Below are 18,374 nucleotides of genomic sequence, written 5' to 3'. Positions count from 1 at the left end.
CTTGTCGATCCGCGGCCTTCTCACCTTGTTTGTCAATGACCTTACTGCTGGCTGGACATCATGTCAGAACGAGATGCCATCACGTCTCTCGTTTGTCACAAGCTATTCTAGTGTTTCCTTACTGTGCAATGAAACTCTTTTCCATATTAGAACACAGGTAATTCTGGAGAGACTCGTACAGAGCAACTGTTTATCTCCCTGGTTATCCAAATGAAAGAAAAGAATCTAATTTATGCTATAAACATCTAATCATCTCTTTAGATACCAGTGGATATTACACATATAGTTCCTCGGAATACTCTAGAATTCTCACGGATACATTTTTCATATCATCTCTTTAGAGTCTCTTGAAACCCTAGATACAAAGAAGACGATTCTTAAACACTGGGCCAAGATGCCAATTCATGGGCTGTCTTAGCCCTCTTCTTCGGTCTGTTGGGCTTGAAAATCTCTGGACCAAAACACTTCATGGACCCAGAAAGTACTGGATCTGGATCGGAACGATCGAATCGACTCTACTACTTGGCTCCATCTTCTTCTGCTTCCACCACTGTCCCGAGCAAAACGAAAATCAAATCATCATACAGCTCTACTCCTCATCGCGGTTCATTGCTGGGGGGATTTCTCTTTACCTTCGCCAAGCAGCAATGGCTTCAGGTCCGGCCTCCCTACGCCTAGGGTTCTTTGATTGTCGGTTTTTTACTGCCTCGGTCTGATCGCTCTCCTGACAAAACGGGGACAACAGAAAAATAATCGTTGCACTAGGGTTTGGTCCTAACGCTTTCGTTCTCGATGACGTTTAAGGGACGGACGGATGTTCTCGGTGGTGTCGTGAATGTTTGCTTTTTCTTTTTAATTTGTGTGCTTAAGGGGAGTCCTGTTGGCGTTGTTGTTCTTCTGGCTATGGCTAACTGTTTTAAGGTCGGTGTTGGTTATTTTACTGGTTTGCTGGATTCCCAGATGCAGATATGGAGGATTATGGTTTTGAATACTCGGATGAGGAGCCTGAGGAACAGGACGTTGACATTGAGAATCAGTATTACAACTCGAAAGGTATTCTCGACATCTTTTAGGCAACCTGGTCTGTTGGGCACTCTTCTTTCGTGTCCCTAATTGGCTTGCGCTTTGCATCGTTTTTATGTCGTTTGGGGAGTTCTTTCCGATTAGGTGAATCTTTGTTGTCGAAAGAGGAATGTTTTGATTACCGCCCATTTGACCGGATTAGCGGATTCCGTGGCGCGTAGCTTCTATTCCGGGAGATGAATCATTTGCAGTGCGTTCTGCGACGGAGCTCGGATTACACCCTTGTTTATTTTCCGGGAGAGTTGGGGAGCCATGTCCCTTTACTGGCAACGTCCTTTAGATTAATGTTTGAGCATAATCATGTCACCAAAAGTGATGGGCGGAGATAATTTTAGTTTCCTGCACTCTTATTTAATTATTCATTCATTGTCCTTGTTAAGGTTTCCAATTTGTTCTTGTATCAACAGCAGCATACTTCCGTTTTTTCAACTCGGGAAAGTTTTTTGCTTTTAAGGAAACTTAAAATATCTAGATTTATTCTGTTAGCAGAGACGTACGTGATCAAATAACGTGCAAATTTTTTTAATATTTTTTAACTCTTTATCCTTAATGTAGCTTGACTGTTTGATTTTGCAATGTAGGCCTCATAGAAACTGATCCAGAAGGAGCACTTGCAGGCTTTGCTGAGGTTGTTCGCATGGAACCTGAGAAGGCTGAATGGTGAGTACTATAGGTTTTTTATACTTGCGGCACAATCAATTCTGTAGAAGAAACTTTCAGTTCACTTCAAATTGCAAGTGAAGTTACATGTGGTTCCTTCCATCAAGTTTGGAGATGATGCAGACATATTCAACTTCACACGCACAAAATAAAACGAAGATGAAAATTTTTTAGCCAGCGTTGAGCCTGCAAACCACAAATAACAGCTAAAACATTGAGAAGAAAGAATTTCTTTTACATACCCCGAGTCAGCTTTCTTGAAATGATATTTGACAGGAGAAAAGCTGCTCTCCGATGAATTGGAAGATCATTGGTTTTATATGAATGAATAAAAGAGAACAACTTAAGGCAAGATTTTAGAAGTTGAATGGAAGCTCTAATATAGGATCCATTCCATATCTGTCCGTCATTTTGTCTGAAGAGGTTTTTCTTGGGTAAAGGGAAGGGCATTGGACTGTGACCACTTTCCTCTATGCAAAGCACGTGTTTCTAGGTGTTCCATAGTCATGGTTTCCATATTTTGCATGCGATGTTAGTGGAGTGATGAACTGATAGGAGATGTCTACATAAATCTTATAGCTTTCAATTTTGCAGTTCAAGAATTTCCCTTTCACACTTCTCAATTACTGTGAGTTCTACTGTGTTATTGATCATTTTTTCTCTTAACTTGTTTTATAGGGGATTTAAAGCTCTTAAGCAAACTGTCAAGCTATATTATCGGTTGGGGAAGTATAAAGAAATGATGGATTCTTACAGAGTGATGCTTACATACATCAAATCGGCGGTGACAAGAAATTACAGCGAAAAATGTATAAACAATGTGATGGATTTTGTTTCGGGATCAGCCAGTCAGAATTTTAGTCTTCTACAGGAGTTTTATCAGACCACTCTGAAGGCTCTTGAAGAGGCAAAGAATGAGGTCACCAATCTTGTCTAACCACTCTCTGCTGCTACAATGCCATTTTTCTTGTAAAATTTATGCTTTTCATAATTCTGCAGAGACTTTGGTTCAAGACAAATCTCAAGCTTTGCAAGATTTGGTTTGATATGGGTGAATATGGAAGAATGAATAAGGTGCCATTTTATTGGATAGTATTAGCACAGTATGGCTGACATAATTTGTCAATGGCAAGCTATGCTTATAATCTTCTGTAAACAACTAGATTTTGAAGGAGCTCCACAAATCTTGCCAAAGAGAGGATGGTACAGATGACCACAAGAAAGGAAGTCAGCTTCTTGAAGTGTACGCTATTGAGATCCAAATGTACACTGAGACTAAGAATAATAAGAAGCTTAAGGTAATTTCTACTTTCTCCTAGTGGTGCATCAAAGTTTTTGTGAAATGGTTCATCTATTCATGGTTTGACCTTCCAATGCTGTAGATTTTCCATCTTTATTTAATGTCAGCGTTCTTATCAAGCCGATAAAAGGAACTCTTTCAGCAATCGAGCAATGACCAGAAAAATTAATATTTCTTTTGATTAATGATCTATGCTGGTTGGCATTATTTTTACCACTTTTAAATCTTGTGCGGTAATTATCTTGTAAGCTGTTCTGTAAATTGTCCATTTATAAATTATTCTTGGACATTAAGTTACTGAAATTATTGATGACTGCAGCAATTGTATCAGAAGGCACTTGCGATCAAGTCAGCTATACCCCATCCAAGAATTATGGGTATAATTCGGGAATGTGGAGGTAAGATGCATATGGCCGAGCGCCAGTGGGCTGACGCGGCAACCGATTTCTTTGAAGCCTTCAAAAATTATGATGAAGCTGGGAACCAAAGGCGAATCCAATGTCTAAAGTATGTTTACTTATCCTTCCATCTTCTCTTGATTGAATTGCTGATGATTTCGATGGATTCAGTAGGAATTATTTTCATTTGTCTCATTGGATGGCTCATGTTGGAGCAAGTATGGTAGGCTTTTTTGAGGGAAACATAGGTGTCCCTTTGGTTATCTAGGCAAAGTGCACTTTGGCTATCCTTCCACTGCTAGTTGATGGATTGAATTGGAACTTTTGGGTGAGGAGGAAAAACTTTTTTCACCCTACAAATTAGTAGGAACGCAACAATTGATGTTTCTGAAAGAAGTGTTAGAGGGGGGACCTTAAATAAGATTATCAACTGAACCTCACCTTCTTATATGTTTGAAAGTCTTCCATTAAGAGAGTGGAGGAAATTTAAAAATTTAGGATATAAATGTCTTTTGTTTTGTTTCACAAGTTTCTATAGTTTGAACTGTGATCCTTGGCTACCCTGCCGCTGTTTGTGGGCTATGAACTTTTTCCTTGTATAAGCAAGAAGAAACCACTTGATGATCAGATATTAAGAACGGAAGATACTCTTTTCTTAGCTTACTGTTACTTTACCATTTTTGTGGAGTGCCGAGTTTGTGCTTTTGTGTAACTTGAGTCCACTATAGTGTCTATTTGCATTATGTGGCAGATATTTGGTTCTGGCTAATATGCTGATGGAGTCTGAAGTTAATCCATTTGATGGCCAAGAAGCAAAGCCGTAAGTGCTCTTTCTTCTCACTACATCCTCCCTCCGCCAAACAATGCCTCTGTTCCTCCCTCACTTTTTTTAATGGTCTGGCACTCTGTAGGTATAAGAATGACCCTGAAATTTTAGCCATGACAAATCTTATAGCTGCATATCAACGAAATGAGATTCTAGAATTTGAGAAAATCCTTAAGGTATGTTTAACTTTTTTGTCTATATTTATTAACGATTTGTTCATGTTTTTCACCGGTTCCTTTCTTCCTTAATTAAGTTACCATTGGCACATTTTCCAGAGCAACAGAAGAACTATAATGGATGACCCATTCATCCGGAATTATATTGAAGATCTTCTGAAGAATATCAGGACTCAAGTATTGCTTAAACTTATCAAGCCTTATACCAGAATCCGCATCCCTTTCATCTCGAAGGTAAAGGCTCAGGTTTAGTTTCACTGGTTATTTTATTCTTCAGAATAGGTGTTAGATCTTCATTGCTAATATGATTTAGCTGCAGATTCACTTACGTAGATACAAACTTGTAAGCAAGTCCTTTTTTGCTGATAACCATAGTGATATTTAATTGGTCAATCAATATGTTAATGATATATCTTTACTTGTATCTACCTCTTTTATTCTCTTTACCTTCCTACTTACTGGCCTACTGAAACTTGTTACTTGCAGGAACTTAACGTGCCAGAGAAGGATGTCGAGCAGTTGTTGGTTTCTCTAATTCTGGACAACCGTATTGATGGGCACATTGATCAAGTAAATCGGTTGTTGGAGCGTGGTGACAGGTACCATTTCATCTTTCTGGTGCACCTCGCAATGTTACAAGTCGTTTGTCTTTTATGCCATTCTCCTGTGTACTTGAATCTGAAACTCCTGGATGTCTGTTTCCAAAATCCAAACCAGGTCAAAGGGAATGAAGAAGTACGCTGCCATTGATAAGTGGAACACACAGCTGAAGTCTCTCTACCACACTATAAACAACAGAGTGTATTGAGTTTTGCTGCATAGACGATTGGCCGGCATTTTGAGCGATATTGTCTTTGCTTGAGTCGAGGTTGAATTTTTCTGCTTTTCTACTTGGGGAGTTGTAATATCGGGTGATTTGTTCAATAGCGCCATGGGGAGATTCTTGTTTTGATATCGCCCTTGACATGGCTCTTCTTGTAATTGCATCATGTGTACAAAATGACTAATTGCAAGAGATTGATGGTGATAAAAATTGAAAGTTGTTTGTAGAACAGATAAAACTGTCGATTGTTCAGAAGCTTTTGGGAATTCTCTCTCGCTGTATCTTTTCTTTCTCCTGTTCCTCAGATGACTATTCGGCGCCATCCATCTTAATCTATACTCTAAGCTGGCTAAGGTGTCTCCGAACAACAAAAGTTTCAGGTGGTCGTTTCGATCCTTTCTCTAGTCTCTCCCCAATTTTGGTGCGCCTAACTTCATAACGTCAATCGCATTATTTGGAACAGAGAAATGAAGAGCTGCAATTATTAAAGATGGAGATTATTGGCGGGCCTACGTGAAGATTTATGGTCTCCAGTGAGGCCAGTCAACTCTCTTTAAACGACCACCTTCAATCATTGTGAGCTGGAGAGATCAATTCACATGTTCCGGAAAAAAAGACAAAAGGGTCTTTCAGAACCCAATCAGTTCGGCGAATGAATCAAATTCAAGTTTCATGGAGTAAATTTGATTCAAATTCTCTTTTTACTAATGTTAGACGAGGCTCGAATAAATATCATACGGGTCCCGTGATCCGAAGGCCGCGAGTCGAAAGCGTTTTCTCCCGACTATACCTCTCGTCGAGCCTACAAATTTGCAGTGATAGATTCAAATAACCACTCGAAACAGAAGTATCGGTCCACTGGGTCAAGCTCGTATGAAGATGGGAGTAAATTAATGAAGATGGGGAGTCGCCGGGACGAAACACATGCCAAATGCAAATTATGGAGAAAGAGACAGAACCGTAAGGAAAACGGAACCGACTGGTCTCCGGTCATTATCGAACGTTAGTTTCTGTCGTCCGTAAGAAAGCAACAGCAGACGGAGACAAAAAAGAAAAACCAGACTCCCGCCAGCACAGTCACGTGGATCATGGACCACATTTTCACGCCCGCCCACACACCAGTTGTGTATATCCAACACGTGTTTTCTTCTTCTTCTTTGGGCTTCAAAGTTTCCACCTTGATTACACAAATTCGCGTTCCACGGTATAGCTCGACTGATCTACTTCAGCTCGAGCCTCCTCGGGCTTCCGAACGTGACTTTTTCCTCACATGTTCGCCGGGCCAAAGGCGGGAGTTTTTCTGCGTCCGATATGGATAACTGGGTAGTCAAATCCGATTTTGCTTTTCAAGAACGATGATGGAACTTTAATCGGGTGGTCTGTGTAGTTTGGAGGAACGGACTTTTGTCGTCATACCTGTACGAATAATCTTCTGTTCCAGACCGTAGTGCAGGGAAACGGGAGTGACGCTGATGGGTGCCCATTTTGTCTTGTGGGTTCAGCCTCATAAGATCCAGCTCAGCGACAATGATTCATGGTTATCATAATCTCACTCCCCCTTTTCATACCAACTTGATTGGCCGTGCTTTTAGGCTTCCTCCTCCTCCTCCTCCGCATCCAGAATCTCCCTCCGCCAAGCTCAGGTATATCCTCTGTCTTACTCGCTTTCATGCATCGTCACCATGTTGAAAAAAGGAGATGGTATCCCGTCATAGTAACTTCTGCAACGCGCGGTAGTGGTTTTGGCTGACGATGGTTGATGGTAACTTAGTGACCAGAGTAGGTTTCCATATAGATCAAAATAATGGTAAGGGGACCACGGAAATACCAATCACTTGAAGGTTATATTGCCACCATAAAAAACGTATTGTTGTAGTTACTTGAGCGTTGAATTATGAAGTTGAATTGATGTTCAGAGCTTCGTCTTCTGAGCTCTTTTCTCAGAGTCCTCGTTGATTTGCTCTTCCAATTTCGGATTACCATCTGGTGAGACTTGGCATATTGCCTGCTATATTTTGATTATAGTTCATACCACAATATCATAGCTTCGACAACAATTGGTGATTGTTTATCTCACCCTGATTACCCATTTATGATCATCGTCATCAAGTGGGATTTGAGTATCATGCCATCTGATTTTTAGGGTAATCAAGTCTTATTTTACCTCCATTCTACTTGTTCAGATAAGGTTAGTCTTACAATCAGCAATTCTTCGGATAAAAACTTCACTGCTTGCACGGTGAATAAGAGTAGTGGAACTACCACTCTCTGTAAGAAAAATCAATGATGAATGCATCTAAAATCAAGCGTCGGATCGGTAAATACGAAGTGGGAAGGACGATTGGCGAGGGAACATTTGCAAAAGTGAAGTTCGCCCGGAATTCTGAGACAGGGGAAGCTGTGGCTGTCAAGATCCTCGACAAAGAGATGGTCCTCAAACACAAAATGGCAGAGCAGGTCATTTCTGATGGTTCTCTTTATTTTACAGTTCCTTTTTTCAAAAGCATTTGCTCTTCTAAGCTCTTTTGTTGATGCCCTTCTGCATCCCTGTAAATCATTATCCATCTCAAAATATTCTTTGGAAGGTCAATGGCGCTGCTATATCCGTAGACTTCCTAATCCTTACTTTCACACGATGACATTTTTCTAAAAAAAAGTGACTCAATTATTTCACCTGGCTTTTTCAGCAGAAATGCTTATCTGAATTCGTCTTTGGACAGTTTTTCTCTGATTCTTTATACTTATGTTTCCAGATAAAAAGGGAGATAGCAACAATGAAGCTAATAAAGCATCCAAATGTTGTCCGCTTATATGAGGTCTCTCTCTCTCTCTCTCTGCATGCCCGCGAGTTCATACTGTGGTCTAGGGAAGCGATGGGTGGGGTGGTTTGTGTCATTTAAGTTGGAATATGGCTTTGAGATTTACCTCGAACCCCTGGATTGAGGTTGAAAGGTAATAGAGAGAGAAGGGGGGAATGACTGTAGATGGGCATTCACCGGAGGACTAAGGCATTTGATTACATCATAATAGAAACTAGAAAATGATCCGAAAGCAAATGATTGGTTTGATCCAAACCAATTTGATCTTCAGAGACTCCTTTTCTTTTAATTGCTAATGCAGGTAATGGGTAGCAGGACAAAGATATACATCATTTTAGAATTTGCGACTGGGGGAGAGCTTTTTGACAAAATTGTAAGTTGTCCTGCTTTCCGTGTGTGATTTTTATGTTTTAATGATCTATGTTTATAATTAATTGGTTTTTGGTTCACGACTCTGTCAATTTCCACAAACCTCCATGCTAACTATACTAATCTCTTATGCTCGACATTGTGGCTATGCAGAAGCATTCTTCTATGCATAGGATGTTAATTGAATGAGGCACACAAACTAAGGGCATCTTAATTTGATTGTTTTTCTGCCCTGCATTGCTGTTTTCTTTACTATCTTTTCTTCTTTCAATAAAGGTCAAACATGGAAGGATGAGTGAGGATAAAGCACGAAAGTACTTCCAGCAACTAATTAATGCTGTTGACTATTGTCATAGCCGTGGTGTTTATCACCGAGACTTAAAGGTGCCTCCTCTGGTCTTCTCAGAAATTTGTTATAAAAGACCTTAATGATGTTACTTGTGCTGATTTTTCTCATTGCAGCCAGAAAATTTGCTGCTGGATGGTTGTGGAAATCTTAAAGTTTCTGATTTTGGACTGAGTGCATTGTCACAAGAAGTCAGGGTAATATTGACCTCTTAAATTTTGAGAATTCCATTCTTTTATGATCTATGTGGTCTTATCAGTGTAACCTGAGGTCTTGTACTTGAAGACCCTGTGGTATAGTTATATTGCTCCTTTCTTTATGCACGATAAAGCAATTCCAAGAGCGCTCTAGCTTTCCTGAAGTTTAGTTTGTTTTTCTCTCCCCTTCCTGAACATAACCAATGTTAGGGACATCACTTTATGTCTCCTAGAAGAACTTTCAATCTGAGATTCATTTGCCTTGACAGGATGATGGACTTTTTCACACGGCTTGTGGAACTCCAAACTATGTTGCTCCCGAGGTCTTCACCTTCACTTCTTTCCTGTGATGTATTATATTATCGATAAACTTTGATTAATAGGCTTGTAGTAATCTACCATCTTGCTGTTTAGGTCCTAAATGATAGAGGCTATGATGGGGCAACTGCAGACTTGTGGTCATGTGGAGTAATACTCTTTGTATTGCTTGCAGGTTACTTGCCCTTTGATGATGCTAATATTCTGAATCTGTACAAAAAAGTGAGCATTGTGCTCTATTTACAATTAACAGTTTTACTCTCCATGAATCCAGCTTTCTTTACTGTCTCACTATTGCTACCCTTTTCTGCAGATTTTGGCTGCAGAGTTTACTTGTCCCCCCTGGCTCTCTTTTGGTGCCATGAAGTTGATAACTCGTCTATTGGACCCGAATCCCGTGACCGTGAGTGACGATGCTTTTGGACTTTTCATTGTTTGATTCATCCGTTAGGGGATAGGCTTGTATGCATCTCATGAAGCATATAGGAATTTCTGAAATGGTGCTCAAAGCATGAGCTTTGTTTGAGTTTTCAGACGAGTGATGACAATCTCATCCATCATCTTTCAGGATTTGGGGATACCTGATGGTAGATATTAAAGGACCATCGTATCATACTTGCCAGTTGCCACCATTGTATGGTCAATTTATAGAACTAGGGCAGGTTAATTACTTGGTGAAAATTGAGACATAAAGATCACATTTTTTTATAATATGCTCAGCAAACAGAACATTTTCGAGGAACTCTATAAGGCAGGTTAGATTGACTATACCTGCCTCTGTTACATTTTACAAGCCATACCCTTTGGACTGGTTCGACATAGCACTAGTTGACACCTTAGAACTCTGACTGTGTTGAAACTGGCTAAAGCCATTTAGCTTCATTTATCACCAAGGCTCTAAAAAAGTGTCAAAACTCATCTTCAGCTCCAAATGCTTCGCTTCCTTTGTGTAGTCTACCTCTATCAGCAATTCTATGGAATCTGCTGTAGCTCCAGCTCCACTTTAAATTGCTGGATTGGTTACCATTTTTAAAGATGTTATTTTCTGACTGCAGCGTATTATCTTTCCTGAAATTTTGGAGGATGAATGGTTCAAGAAGGATTACAAGCCCGCCGTTTTTTACGAGAAAGAAGACACGAGCTTGGATGATGTTGAAGCTGTTTTTATGGATTCAGAGGTGAGTGGACCTCCAGGAATTTTGAAATGTTATGAGTTGGACACATAATCTAGACAAAGTGCCTGTGGCATTTTCGATTAGTGGCCTGATGAGGAGTGCATCTGTCAATACAGGCACACCATGTGACCGAGAAGAAGGAGGAACCGCCAACCCCCATGAATGCATTTGATTTGATTTCGATGTCTAAAGGGCTAAACCTTGGGAATTTATTTGATGGGGAACAGGTGTGTGAGACGAGGTTTGTTTCTTTTCTACCTTTCCAATCTGTGTCAACTAGATGAAAGTGGTCCGCAGATAAGCAATTTCCATGATATGATTTGTTATGCTTCTCCACCATGTTCTGAGAAGAAATTGATGGAAGACAGAGTGCATAATGTATATAAAAATGATGAAATCATCAATCCTCTGTGTGCTTCAAAAATACACATTTGTTAAACAAAAAATGAAGTTGCACAAAGTCCAGTTCCATCTGAAACTTGAGTTCCTTTTGCCATTGAAAACTCTGTAGTAGAGAGGAAGAATTACACCATCCTATTTTGTACTCGATGCCTGATGGGGAAAGGTAGAGTAAGGAATATAAAAAATAGCAGACTGGATCGTTGTTCATGATTGAGCTGGATCAGACGTATTGTTTTCCACAGTAACTTAGCTCAATGTGGAATTTGTAGTCTCTTTTTTTTTTTACCTCATCATTTTCTATTTTAAAGAATGTCTATGATCTCAATGGCTATAGGGATTTACAAGAGAAACAAGGTTCACATCCAAATGCGCTGCGAATGAGATCATAAACAAGATTGAAGAAGCTGCAAAGCCCCTTGGTTTCGGTGTTCACAAGAAGAATTACAAGGTTCATGATGCTACTGATTTATTTGATAATGCTGCATACCCAATAATAGAGTGGTTCAAGTAAAAACTAGAAGTAGTTGGATGAATTTTGATCTACTTTCTGCTTGTGTCCCTCAGATGCGGCTCGAAAATTCAAAAGCTGGGAGGAAGGGGAACTTAAACGTTGCAACGGAGGTATCGTCGTCTGAACTACAATTTTGGTACACATGGAGCTGATATCTTATCATAACTTCCAATATCTACATGGCTTTCAGATCTTCCAAGTCGCACCGTCGCTTCATATGGTTGAAGTGCGAAAGGCAAAAGGAGACACCTTGGAGTTCCATAAGGTTCTCCACTCATATTTTTCTTGGTCACTCATAATGCTATTTTGATGCTTCTTTGTGCATGGCTCCTGCAAATAGCATGCTATATCAATAGCTGAAGAGGGATGCTGGAAATCTGGTCTCATTTGAGATTTTGCTATGAACCTCATGATTTTCCTTTACTTCCTGCAGTTCTACAAGAGCCTTACGAACTGCCTCGAGGGCATTGTTTGGAAAACTGAGGAAGATATGCAAGAAACGAAGTAGAGAAGCTCGGCGGAGTATACAATTTTTGAGATTAACTTCATCTTGTCACCTTCCCAACTGTCATGCTTTTGCTTTGTATCTTCGTTCTTGGATTGCATCATCAGACAAAACTAAACTTCAGCCGTATCATTGTAATCATGTTGCATGATTAAGAAACGGTGTCACAATTTCTTCGGTGTCCTCGTCTTTTTTTTCGTTCGAAGCCTGTCTTATTGTTTGAGTAGTCCACGGCGAGTTAGCCAAAGAATGTATAGAATCCTTGTTAAGCAATGAGGAGGCGTCCCCTTTCAATAGGAAAATTGTCCAAAAAATCCTGAACTTATTATACGACGGTCAATTCAGTTATAAACTTTTCAATTGTGCCAATTTAGTCAGAAAACTTTTGATGATTTGCCAATTTAGTTTTAAATCTTTTAATAATTCCAACCAATTTTGACCATAAATCGCTCACGTGACGATCTAATCAGCGCCAACGGTCCTATGTAGAACAGCAACGCTGACATGGATAATTTTTGTAATTCTTTTTTTCTCTTCTTTTCTTTTTTTTCCTTTTCCCTTTTTCTCTCTAGCGGTCATCGCCAGGCCTCGACAATGGCCAAGCCGCCCTCGCTGGCCTAGCGAGTTAGCGAAAGAATGAATAGAATCCTTGTCGGGCAATGAGGAGGTGTCCGCTTCGAACATGTAAGTCTCCTTCCCCTCGTCAAGCTCTTCTATTGAAATTTTCTTTTAGCTTAAGTATACCTCAACTTTGTCCCAAGTAAATCGCCAGAAATTCTCCAGTAATTCTGGTATTGATACTGCCGCATTGTCCAGGCATTGGTTCGATTCCACTTAGAGCAGTTTTGGACTTATCATAACCAAATATCCGATGAATTTACTATCAAAAAATCGATCGGGTCGATGAGGGACGACTATAACAATCCGGGATTAACCAACGCATTTAGAAATTTACTAAAGGAATAATGAAAATCACTAACATAATTGAAAAGTTACCAATCATTTCAAACAAATTTGTGATTTCAGCTCAAAACTATTCAGATTTTCACGCCAAAATACCAATTACAAAAGTATTGTTTGTATGACTAACGAGAATTATCCAGTCTCTCCACTCAATATCAATCATAAGTTGGGCCTATGGTCTTTTTAGAGATGATATGGAACTCCTCATTCTTATCTAGCAACTGAAAGAATCCAAATTCACTGTCCTTAACGGGAAGATTGTATTAAATTGAAAAACATGAAATGTCTAAAGACGTTACTGCTATTTTGAAGTATCGCTCGATCAAGGGTGCAGAGTTCTCTGTAGATAAATTTTCAGTAAAATCGTATTCTGTTCCTTACAATGTGATGATGCTCAACTCCAAGATGTTTGACACGCCAGCCATGAGTATGGATGTGAAACCTTCTTCATCCACCCATTGTCAGACCAATAATCACCAATATAAATAATTGCATTATACATAATTGACGCTGGAATGTTGGCAAGATCTATAGTACATCGGCTTACATGGCAAATGACTGGATCATACCTGATATTGCATGTAAAACATTGATATGAAAAACCCCTGAAGAAAGACAGTTGCGCCAATCACAAAGAGGACATGCTATTCAATTATAAAAGTCATCCGGGAGGTACTTAGAAATCACACCTCTAGATGAAGCACTCTGCATGGTGCAGACATCATTTACGTCATTTTCTGGACCTGGATGCCTTAAATAAATTTTCCTTGTAGTATTTCAGCTCCGAGATGCTTTCCCTGATGTCATCCATTGCTCTGTGTCTGTTTTCTTTCGAAGGGGCTTTCTTGAGGTCTGTATGAAGTATCAAATTCACTTTTAAGTTGTGAACAAGCCACAAGATGCATTTAAAAAATGTAGAGGAACCACACAAAATTACCTCTAGGATACCATCGGATACACAGAGCCTTGACACTACTGACATCAACGAGTACATGGGGAAAAAGACTAGCCAAATCAGGCATGTACTTCTGCAGACAAAACAACTAGATGTTTCAGAGAATAAGAACAGGAGCTTAAGATGATGATATTCAACAGGTAAAGAATGCATTGAGAACAAACCAACAAGAAAACAAGCCCAACAGCAAGATTAAACTAGACCTCTTTCCAAGATTGGCGACACTTAAAAGAACGAAATATTTTACATGCCAAGTCATTCTGGATTAGTATGAAACTGGCAGAAGGAGACCTTGACTAGGTAATGACGGGATACAGCAAAAGAGGTGAGGATTCTAGACGTCATTCGTGTGGTGCTGCTCATGATCATGGTCTATTACACATCCTTTGAGAAGTTAATGTAGTTAATTAGAGGGGAACCCACTTTTGTTAGGGTCAAAAAAGTTTCATACGTAAGAACAAATTCCTCTGTAGAGGATGTCCCCACTGAATCTAAATATCCATAAATGTCACTCAGATGCATTTTTTTACTATGATTGGTTTGTCATATGGAATTGGGTAGAACTCTCTCCCCAAATTTAGTTGTGACTCAGAATTTCAAACTGACTAATAATTTACAAGACAAGTTTTCTCTTCACCTACTACAATAAGTTTTAAAATGAGCCCAATGACCAGAGATCAAGGGTCAACAACTAAAAGGTTAACGTGTATCTTGAAAAAACTTTGCAACAGCCTTGAGCATGTGCATGTCACTCAGATTTCTAATTACTGGCATCCAATAAATATTGATGAGCACTTAAACAACAGAATTATCATGCCGAAACTTAAAAGAAAAAAGTACAGCAAAAAGTACCCGATGTTATACAAAGAAAAGCACTATCTATACCATACGTTCTTATGCAGTAATTTATACATAATGCAAGAAATCAATGGCCTCTTGACATACTACTCCAGCCAATACACGTATCATAACTATACCTTTAAAAAGATAAGATCAACATACACAGAATTCCCAGCTAAATGGGGTGTATAACTTCCCACATTTTTCTTCACAAATTCTTTAACCTGCACCATCAGAAATCATGATATTAATATGCACCTATCCATATAATAAAGAAGGGGGAAAAGCATAGTTCTGCCATCAATCACATATGACTCGCAATTCAAAATTAAAAAAAAAAAATCAGGGAGCCATAATCTTGACTGTTATAGATGGCCGGACCATATTTTTTTTTTTGGTAAGGAAATGGCCGGACCATATTTATGTCCTCACACTTGCAAAGTTATCCACCCATAAGCCATTTGTATCACAATGTCCTCGAGACGAATAAAGTTATACCACCAAAAAACATTTGTTGGCAACACAAGAATTCATGCTTCCCCTGTTTATGCATGGAGTTGTAAACTAAAGATAGAACTCTGTTTATAACTAAGGATGCAGCCTTCAATATCACCAGTGTGACACTTTCATGTTGGTTGGATGATTTTCTATGACATATGCCCTCCGGTCTTCTTTCTCATTACAAAGTCAAATATAAGGAGCAAAAAGCTCAGTAAATCTGCTATATTTCACATTAATGACACCTGATAAGCCTAAAATTTTGAAGTTAAGCTTCAACATTCGAGAATGACAAGATTTTTCCTATGGGGTTCATAAGGTGAAGAATCGAAGTGTTTGCACCTATTTTGTAATGAGTGCACTAGTTTGATCTGAACATACTGAAGCAAACAATCCAAGATTTTTCCTATGTTTGCATCGCGTATAAATTTGAGTATATCTTCCTAACCTGCATTTCAGCTTCTCTCTCTGTTATCGTACTATCAAGGACCCTTTTTGTCAACCCTGCATAAAGTTTAATTTTGTTAGTCTGGTTTAACCCAACACTTCTCAAAAACAGACAGCTCCCTTCAGAACCTGAAAAAAAATCCAATGAAAGAAGCCAGTCTTTTAAGTGCTCACCACTAGCTGCGTGATGATCTCGACACCATTCTCCCATTCTATCCAGGCATTCTTTACTTTGATGGATAACTAGATCAGGACCCTAACAAGAGAGAAATGTTTAGAATAAAAGAAGCACCTAAGAGAGATAGATATCAGACTAATGCAAGCAGTCAGAAAGAAGGATTTGAGAAGAATCTCCTGTCTGGCAGGTCGAGATTAAAAAGCATATAGTAAACATCATTTGCTCTCTGGCTCTAATACCAACATGGATGACAAATGTGATGCTAATGATGATAAGCAACTCGGCAAGAAAGTCAAAATGGACTGCGAGTAGTATCTTTGAAAGCCACACCAGCCTTAAAAACCCACTTGAGGGAAACAAAGTACCTCAATAGATTTGTTCAAACTTCCATCCGTTATTATACAAGCAATTTCTAGAATCCTATCAACTTCGACATCTAAACCTGCATAGCAGAAGAACTAAAGGGGTGAGAGGGAAGAAGTAACAAACGTCTAGTAACTTCAGCATGCTCTTCGAATAGCCAGTGTGTTGTGTCAATAAATACAATTAGCAACATATAATCACCACAAATGTCCAAAGCTAGAGAAGAACAAGAGCAACTCTGGTTACACGTGTCTTGACTTAAGCAAATGGTAATGCAGCAGAGGCAGAACCGATTTTTGCTATTAATACTATTGACTATACCATAACTTACCAGTCATTTCCAAGTCGATCCACACAAGAGGCATCCTGTACTCAGTCGAAGGCACCACTGAACTTCCCTCGTCTGGTTTGTCGTTCTTCATTGGCACACCATTACCAGAACCGTTAGCCTTTTTATTCTTCTTAGCTGAATATAAGAGTTACATATCATTCGAAAAACCACTTCAAATTAGTATCTTCGATTTCGATTTAGATAATAGTGGAAATTGATACATACATAGTGTAAAAACGTATAAGCAAGTGCTAAGTTTCTGAAACTGCCTCATCTGCATATCACGACAATTAAAAGATAGCACTATCCGCAATCTCTTGTTCGACTTTAATAGTCGTCTCGCTCCTCTTACTGCCTTCAGCTACTGTACATGCATCCGAAACCCCACTTACACACACAGACCCCTCAGCAGTCGACATTGTGAGGACACCAATCTCCAACAATCCCGTAGGAACAATTACAACTTAGCAAACATCTAGTGATAATTAACACATCACCTAGAACTGACTCACTTGAGTCTCATGCCATTTGTAGGAACCTCTTGCCAGTTTTATCGGCAGACAAAAAGGTTGTAAATTAAAAAAAAAAAAAAATGCATTATGCATCGTGGGACAAGAATCTACTGAAGTTCATGCCACTTCCGATACCTTGTTAAGAACAAGGGTGTTCTGCCGAAGTTCGATCATGGCTAAATCCTAGTGATCATCAAAACTCACCGACCGCTTCATGTAAAGTGTTAATTTTGTATCCGAATTCTCACTTGTCGCCATCAAAAAGTTAACTTTGTGAAACTTCATTGTTTTTTAAGCTGAATCTGCTAAACAAACAGTCCCGTCGCATCTAGAGCAGCTAGTCGACGACCAACGACGGCAGTCGCCAAGCCCTAGGCGCCGACACCCAGCGACTTCGTCGAGCTCGGAACACTCAGGAACCCTACGCGACTCCACTGCAGCAGGCAGTAGGAGGCGGACCAGGCGGTAGCGATCGGGAGCTCCTGTTACCTGCGATCAGGCAAGGAGAGGGAGCGTGACGTTCACCTGAACTGCCGTTCTTCTCGCGCGCGGCGGTCGGAGCGGCGGGGGAACCGTCGTCGAGGCGGTCGTCGCCGGCGTCCAGCCCCAGCACGGCGAAGGCGTTCGTGAGGCCCGCCATTTGCGCGACTCGGGGGCTCCCTCTGTGGCCGGCGCAATTTCGAAAGCGGCCTGCCGTTTCGCGAAATCGGGTCTTTGCGATTCTCTCTGTGTGGGCCCGGGTTTTGCCCGCCTGAGGGTGCTACATTTTACTTTTTCCTATTTTTTTATTTATTAATTTAATCATTTTTGTGTTTTGCCTTGCTTAGGAAGGTATTGCGCTGTTAGAAAAATCCAAGACTTGCGGGTCCCACTTATTTATTAAAGGATCGGTCACGATTTGACACATCAATAGTATCCCAATTTTATTAATCGGCATTAGTTAGCATTATTCATATTGTTGTCGCATAAAAGTAAGGAAAGTTTTCTTGACGGTATCATTGAAATCGCTCTAATCACCATCGGTATTAGTTAGACTTGATCCAACATTTTATACAAGTGACTAAATGCTAAATCCAAAACCTTTCAAAATGTACGAATATTAATAAGTAAAATTATGTATAATTTCTCACAATTTTCAAATCGTAATTTTTTTTTCTTTTTAGGCCATCATATATAATAAGTCTAGACAGTGTTTATTCAGGCTTTCCTAATTAGATTACTACTTTCATGTCGGGAATATATTTTATGTGTCGGTTACATGATTGACATTGTGTGATCAATCAATCACCCCGCTCATGCAATATGTATCTCGTCCTGATTGACACTTCAATTTTGTTTGACTTGTTGCACCACATGTATCACCGTTACATGGTGTGATT

At 39.7% G+C, this 18,374-nt stretch overlaps 3 protein-coding genes across 10 annotated transcripts; 2 read left to right on the top strand and 1 right to left on the bottom strand.

Moving 5' to 3' along the window:
* Positions 1–504: 504 nt before the first annotated feature.
* On the top strand, positions 505–5,482 carry LOC115679015 (COP9 signalosome complex subunit 2). Of its 2 annotated transcripts, none has more exons than XM_030602539.2 (12): positions 505–657; positions 961–1,053; positions 1,665–1,743; positions 2,422–2,662; positions 2,743–2,817; positions 2,907–3,041; positions 3,363–3,550; positions 4,193–4,261; positions 4,353–4,443; positions 4,543–4,677; positions 4,930–5,042; positions 5,161–5,482. In XM_030602539.2, exons 1-12 carry the CDS (start codon positions 648–650, stop codon positions 5,249–5,251), a joined length of 1,320 nt encoding a protein of 439 aa, XP_030458399.1. In that variant the 5' UTR covers positions 505–647; the 3' UTR covers positions 5,252–5,482. The 2 variants fall into 2 exon arrangements, with proteins under 2 accessions (XP_030458399.1, XP_056166249.1); XM_056310274.1 differs by having other exon boundaries at positions 522–657; positions 967–1,053.
* Positions 5,483–7,549: 2,067 nt separating this feature from the next.
* On the top strand, positions 7,550–12,087 carry LOC115679140 (CBL-interacting serine/threonine-protein kinase 3-like). 2 transcript variants are annotated; one of them, XM_030602725.2, is made up of 14 exons: positions 7,550–7,723; positions 8,020–8,082; positions 8,387–8,458; positions 8,731–8,838; positions 8,917–8,997; positions 9,267–9,320; positions 9,412–9,537; positions 9,629–9,718; positions 10,371–10,493; positions 10,607–10,717; positions 11,227–11,340; positions 11,457–11,513; positions 11,594–11,668; positions 11,837–12,087. In XM_030602725.2, the coding sequence occupies exons 1-14, from the start codon at positions 7,550–7,552 to the stop codon at positions 11,909–11,911; spliced, it is 1,323 nt and encodes a 440-aa protein (XP_030458585.1). In that variant the 3' UTR covers positions 11,912–12,087. The 2 variants fall into 2 exon arrangements, 1 of the variants encoding a protein (XP_030458585.1); XR_004005471.2 differs by lacking the exon at positions 11,837–12,087 and having other exon boundaries at positions 10,607–10,731; positions 11,594–11,644.
* A 1,242-nt stretch (positions 12,088–13,329) lies between these two features.
* Positions 13,330–17,729, bottom strand: LOC115679142 (oligoribonuclease). 6 transcript variants are annotated; one of them, XR_008816264.1, is made up of 9 exons: positions 17,521–17,729; positions 16,484–16,618; positions 16,155–16,231; positions 15,786–15,867; positions 15,613–15,668; positions 14,829–14,890; positions 13,809–13,899; positions 13,561–13,723; positions 13,330–13,476 (listed from the first exon to the last, which is right to left on the bottom strand). XR_008816264.1 is itself a non-coding variant. In XM_056310124.1 (9 exons), exons 1-8 carry the CDS (start codon positions 17,633–17,635, stop codon positions 13,602–13,604), a joined length of 765 nt encoding a protein of 254 aa, XP_056166099.1. In that variant the 5' UTR covers positions 17,636–17,727; the 3' UTR covers positions 13,330–13,476; positions 13,561–13,601. The 6 variants fall into 6 exon arrangements, 4 of the variants coding, with proteins under 4 accessions (XP_056166099.1, XP_056166098.1, XP_056166101.1 ...); XR_008816263.1 differs by having other exon boundaries at positions 13,330–13,440; XM_056310124.1 differs by having other exon boundaries at positions 14,804–14,890; positions 17,521–17,727.
* Between the last annotated feature and the right edge of the window lie 645 nt (positions 17,730–18,374).

The sequence above is a fragment of the Syzygium oleosum genome, unplaced genomic scaffold, assembly GCF_021117445.2.
Source record: "Syzygium oleosum isolate NSW1041296 unplaced genomic scaffold, Sole_v2.1 Sole_v2.03, whole genome shotgun sequence".
Taxonomy (NCBI): domain Eukaryota; kingdom Viridiplantae; phylum Streptophyta; class Magnoliopsida; order Myrtales; family Myrtaceae; genus Syzygium; species Syzygium oleosum.
Note: the sequence above shows the minus strand (reverse complement) of the source record. Positions and strands in the feature narration are given on the sequence as shown.

Excerpts from the sequence above, each read along its gene's own strand:
- LOC115679140 (XM_030602725.2), top strand. The coding sequence starts at position 7,550 with ATGATGAATGCATCTAAAATCAAGCGTCGGATCGGTAAATACGAAGTG. Across the intron at positions 8,839-8,916 it reads TTTATCACCGAGACTTAAAG|CCAGAAAATTTGCTGCTGGA; the intron begins GTGCCTCCTCTG and ends TTCTCATTGCAG. Across the intron at positions 11,514-11,593 it reads ACTTAAACGTTGCAACGGAG|ATCTTCCAAGTCGCACCGTC; the intron begins GTATCGTCGTCT and ends CATGGCTTTCAG.
- LOC115679015 (XM_030602539.2), top strand. Across the intron at positions 3,042-3,362 it reads AGAATAATAAGAAGCTTAAG|CAATTGTATCAGAAGGCACT; the intron begins GTAATTTCTACT and ends TGATGACTGCAG. Across the intron at positions 4,262-4,352 it reads GATGGCCAAGAAGCAAAGCC|GTATAAGAATGACCCTGAAA; the intron begins GTAAGTGCTCTT and ends GGCACTCTGTAG.
- LOC115679142 (XM_030602728.2), bottom strand. The coding sequence starts at position 17,635 with ATGGCGGGCCTCACGAACGCCTTCGCCGTGCTGGGGCTGGACGCCGGC. Across the intron at positions 16,619-17,520 it reads CGAGAAGAACGGCAGTTCAG|CTAAGAAGAATAAAAAGGCT; the intron begins GTGAACGTCACG and ends TCTTATATTCAG. Across the intron at positions 16,232-16,483 it reads GATCGACTTGGAAATGACTG|GTTTAGATGTCGAAGTTGAT; the intron begins GTAAGTTATGGT and ends TCTGCTATGCAG.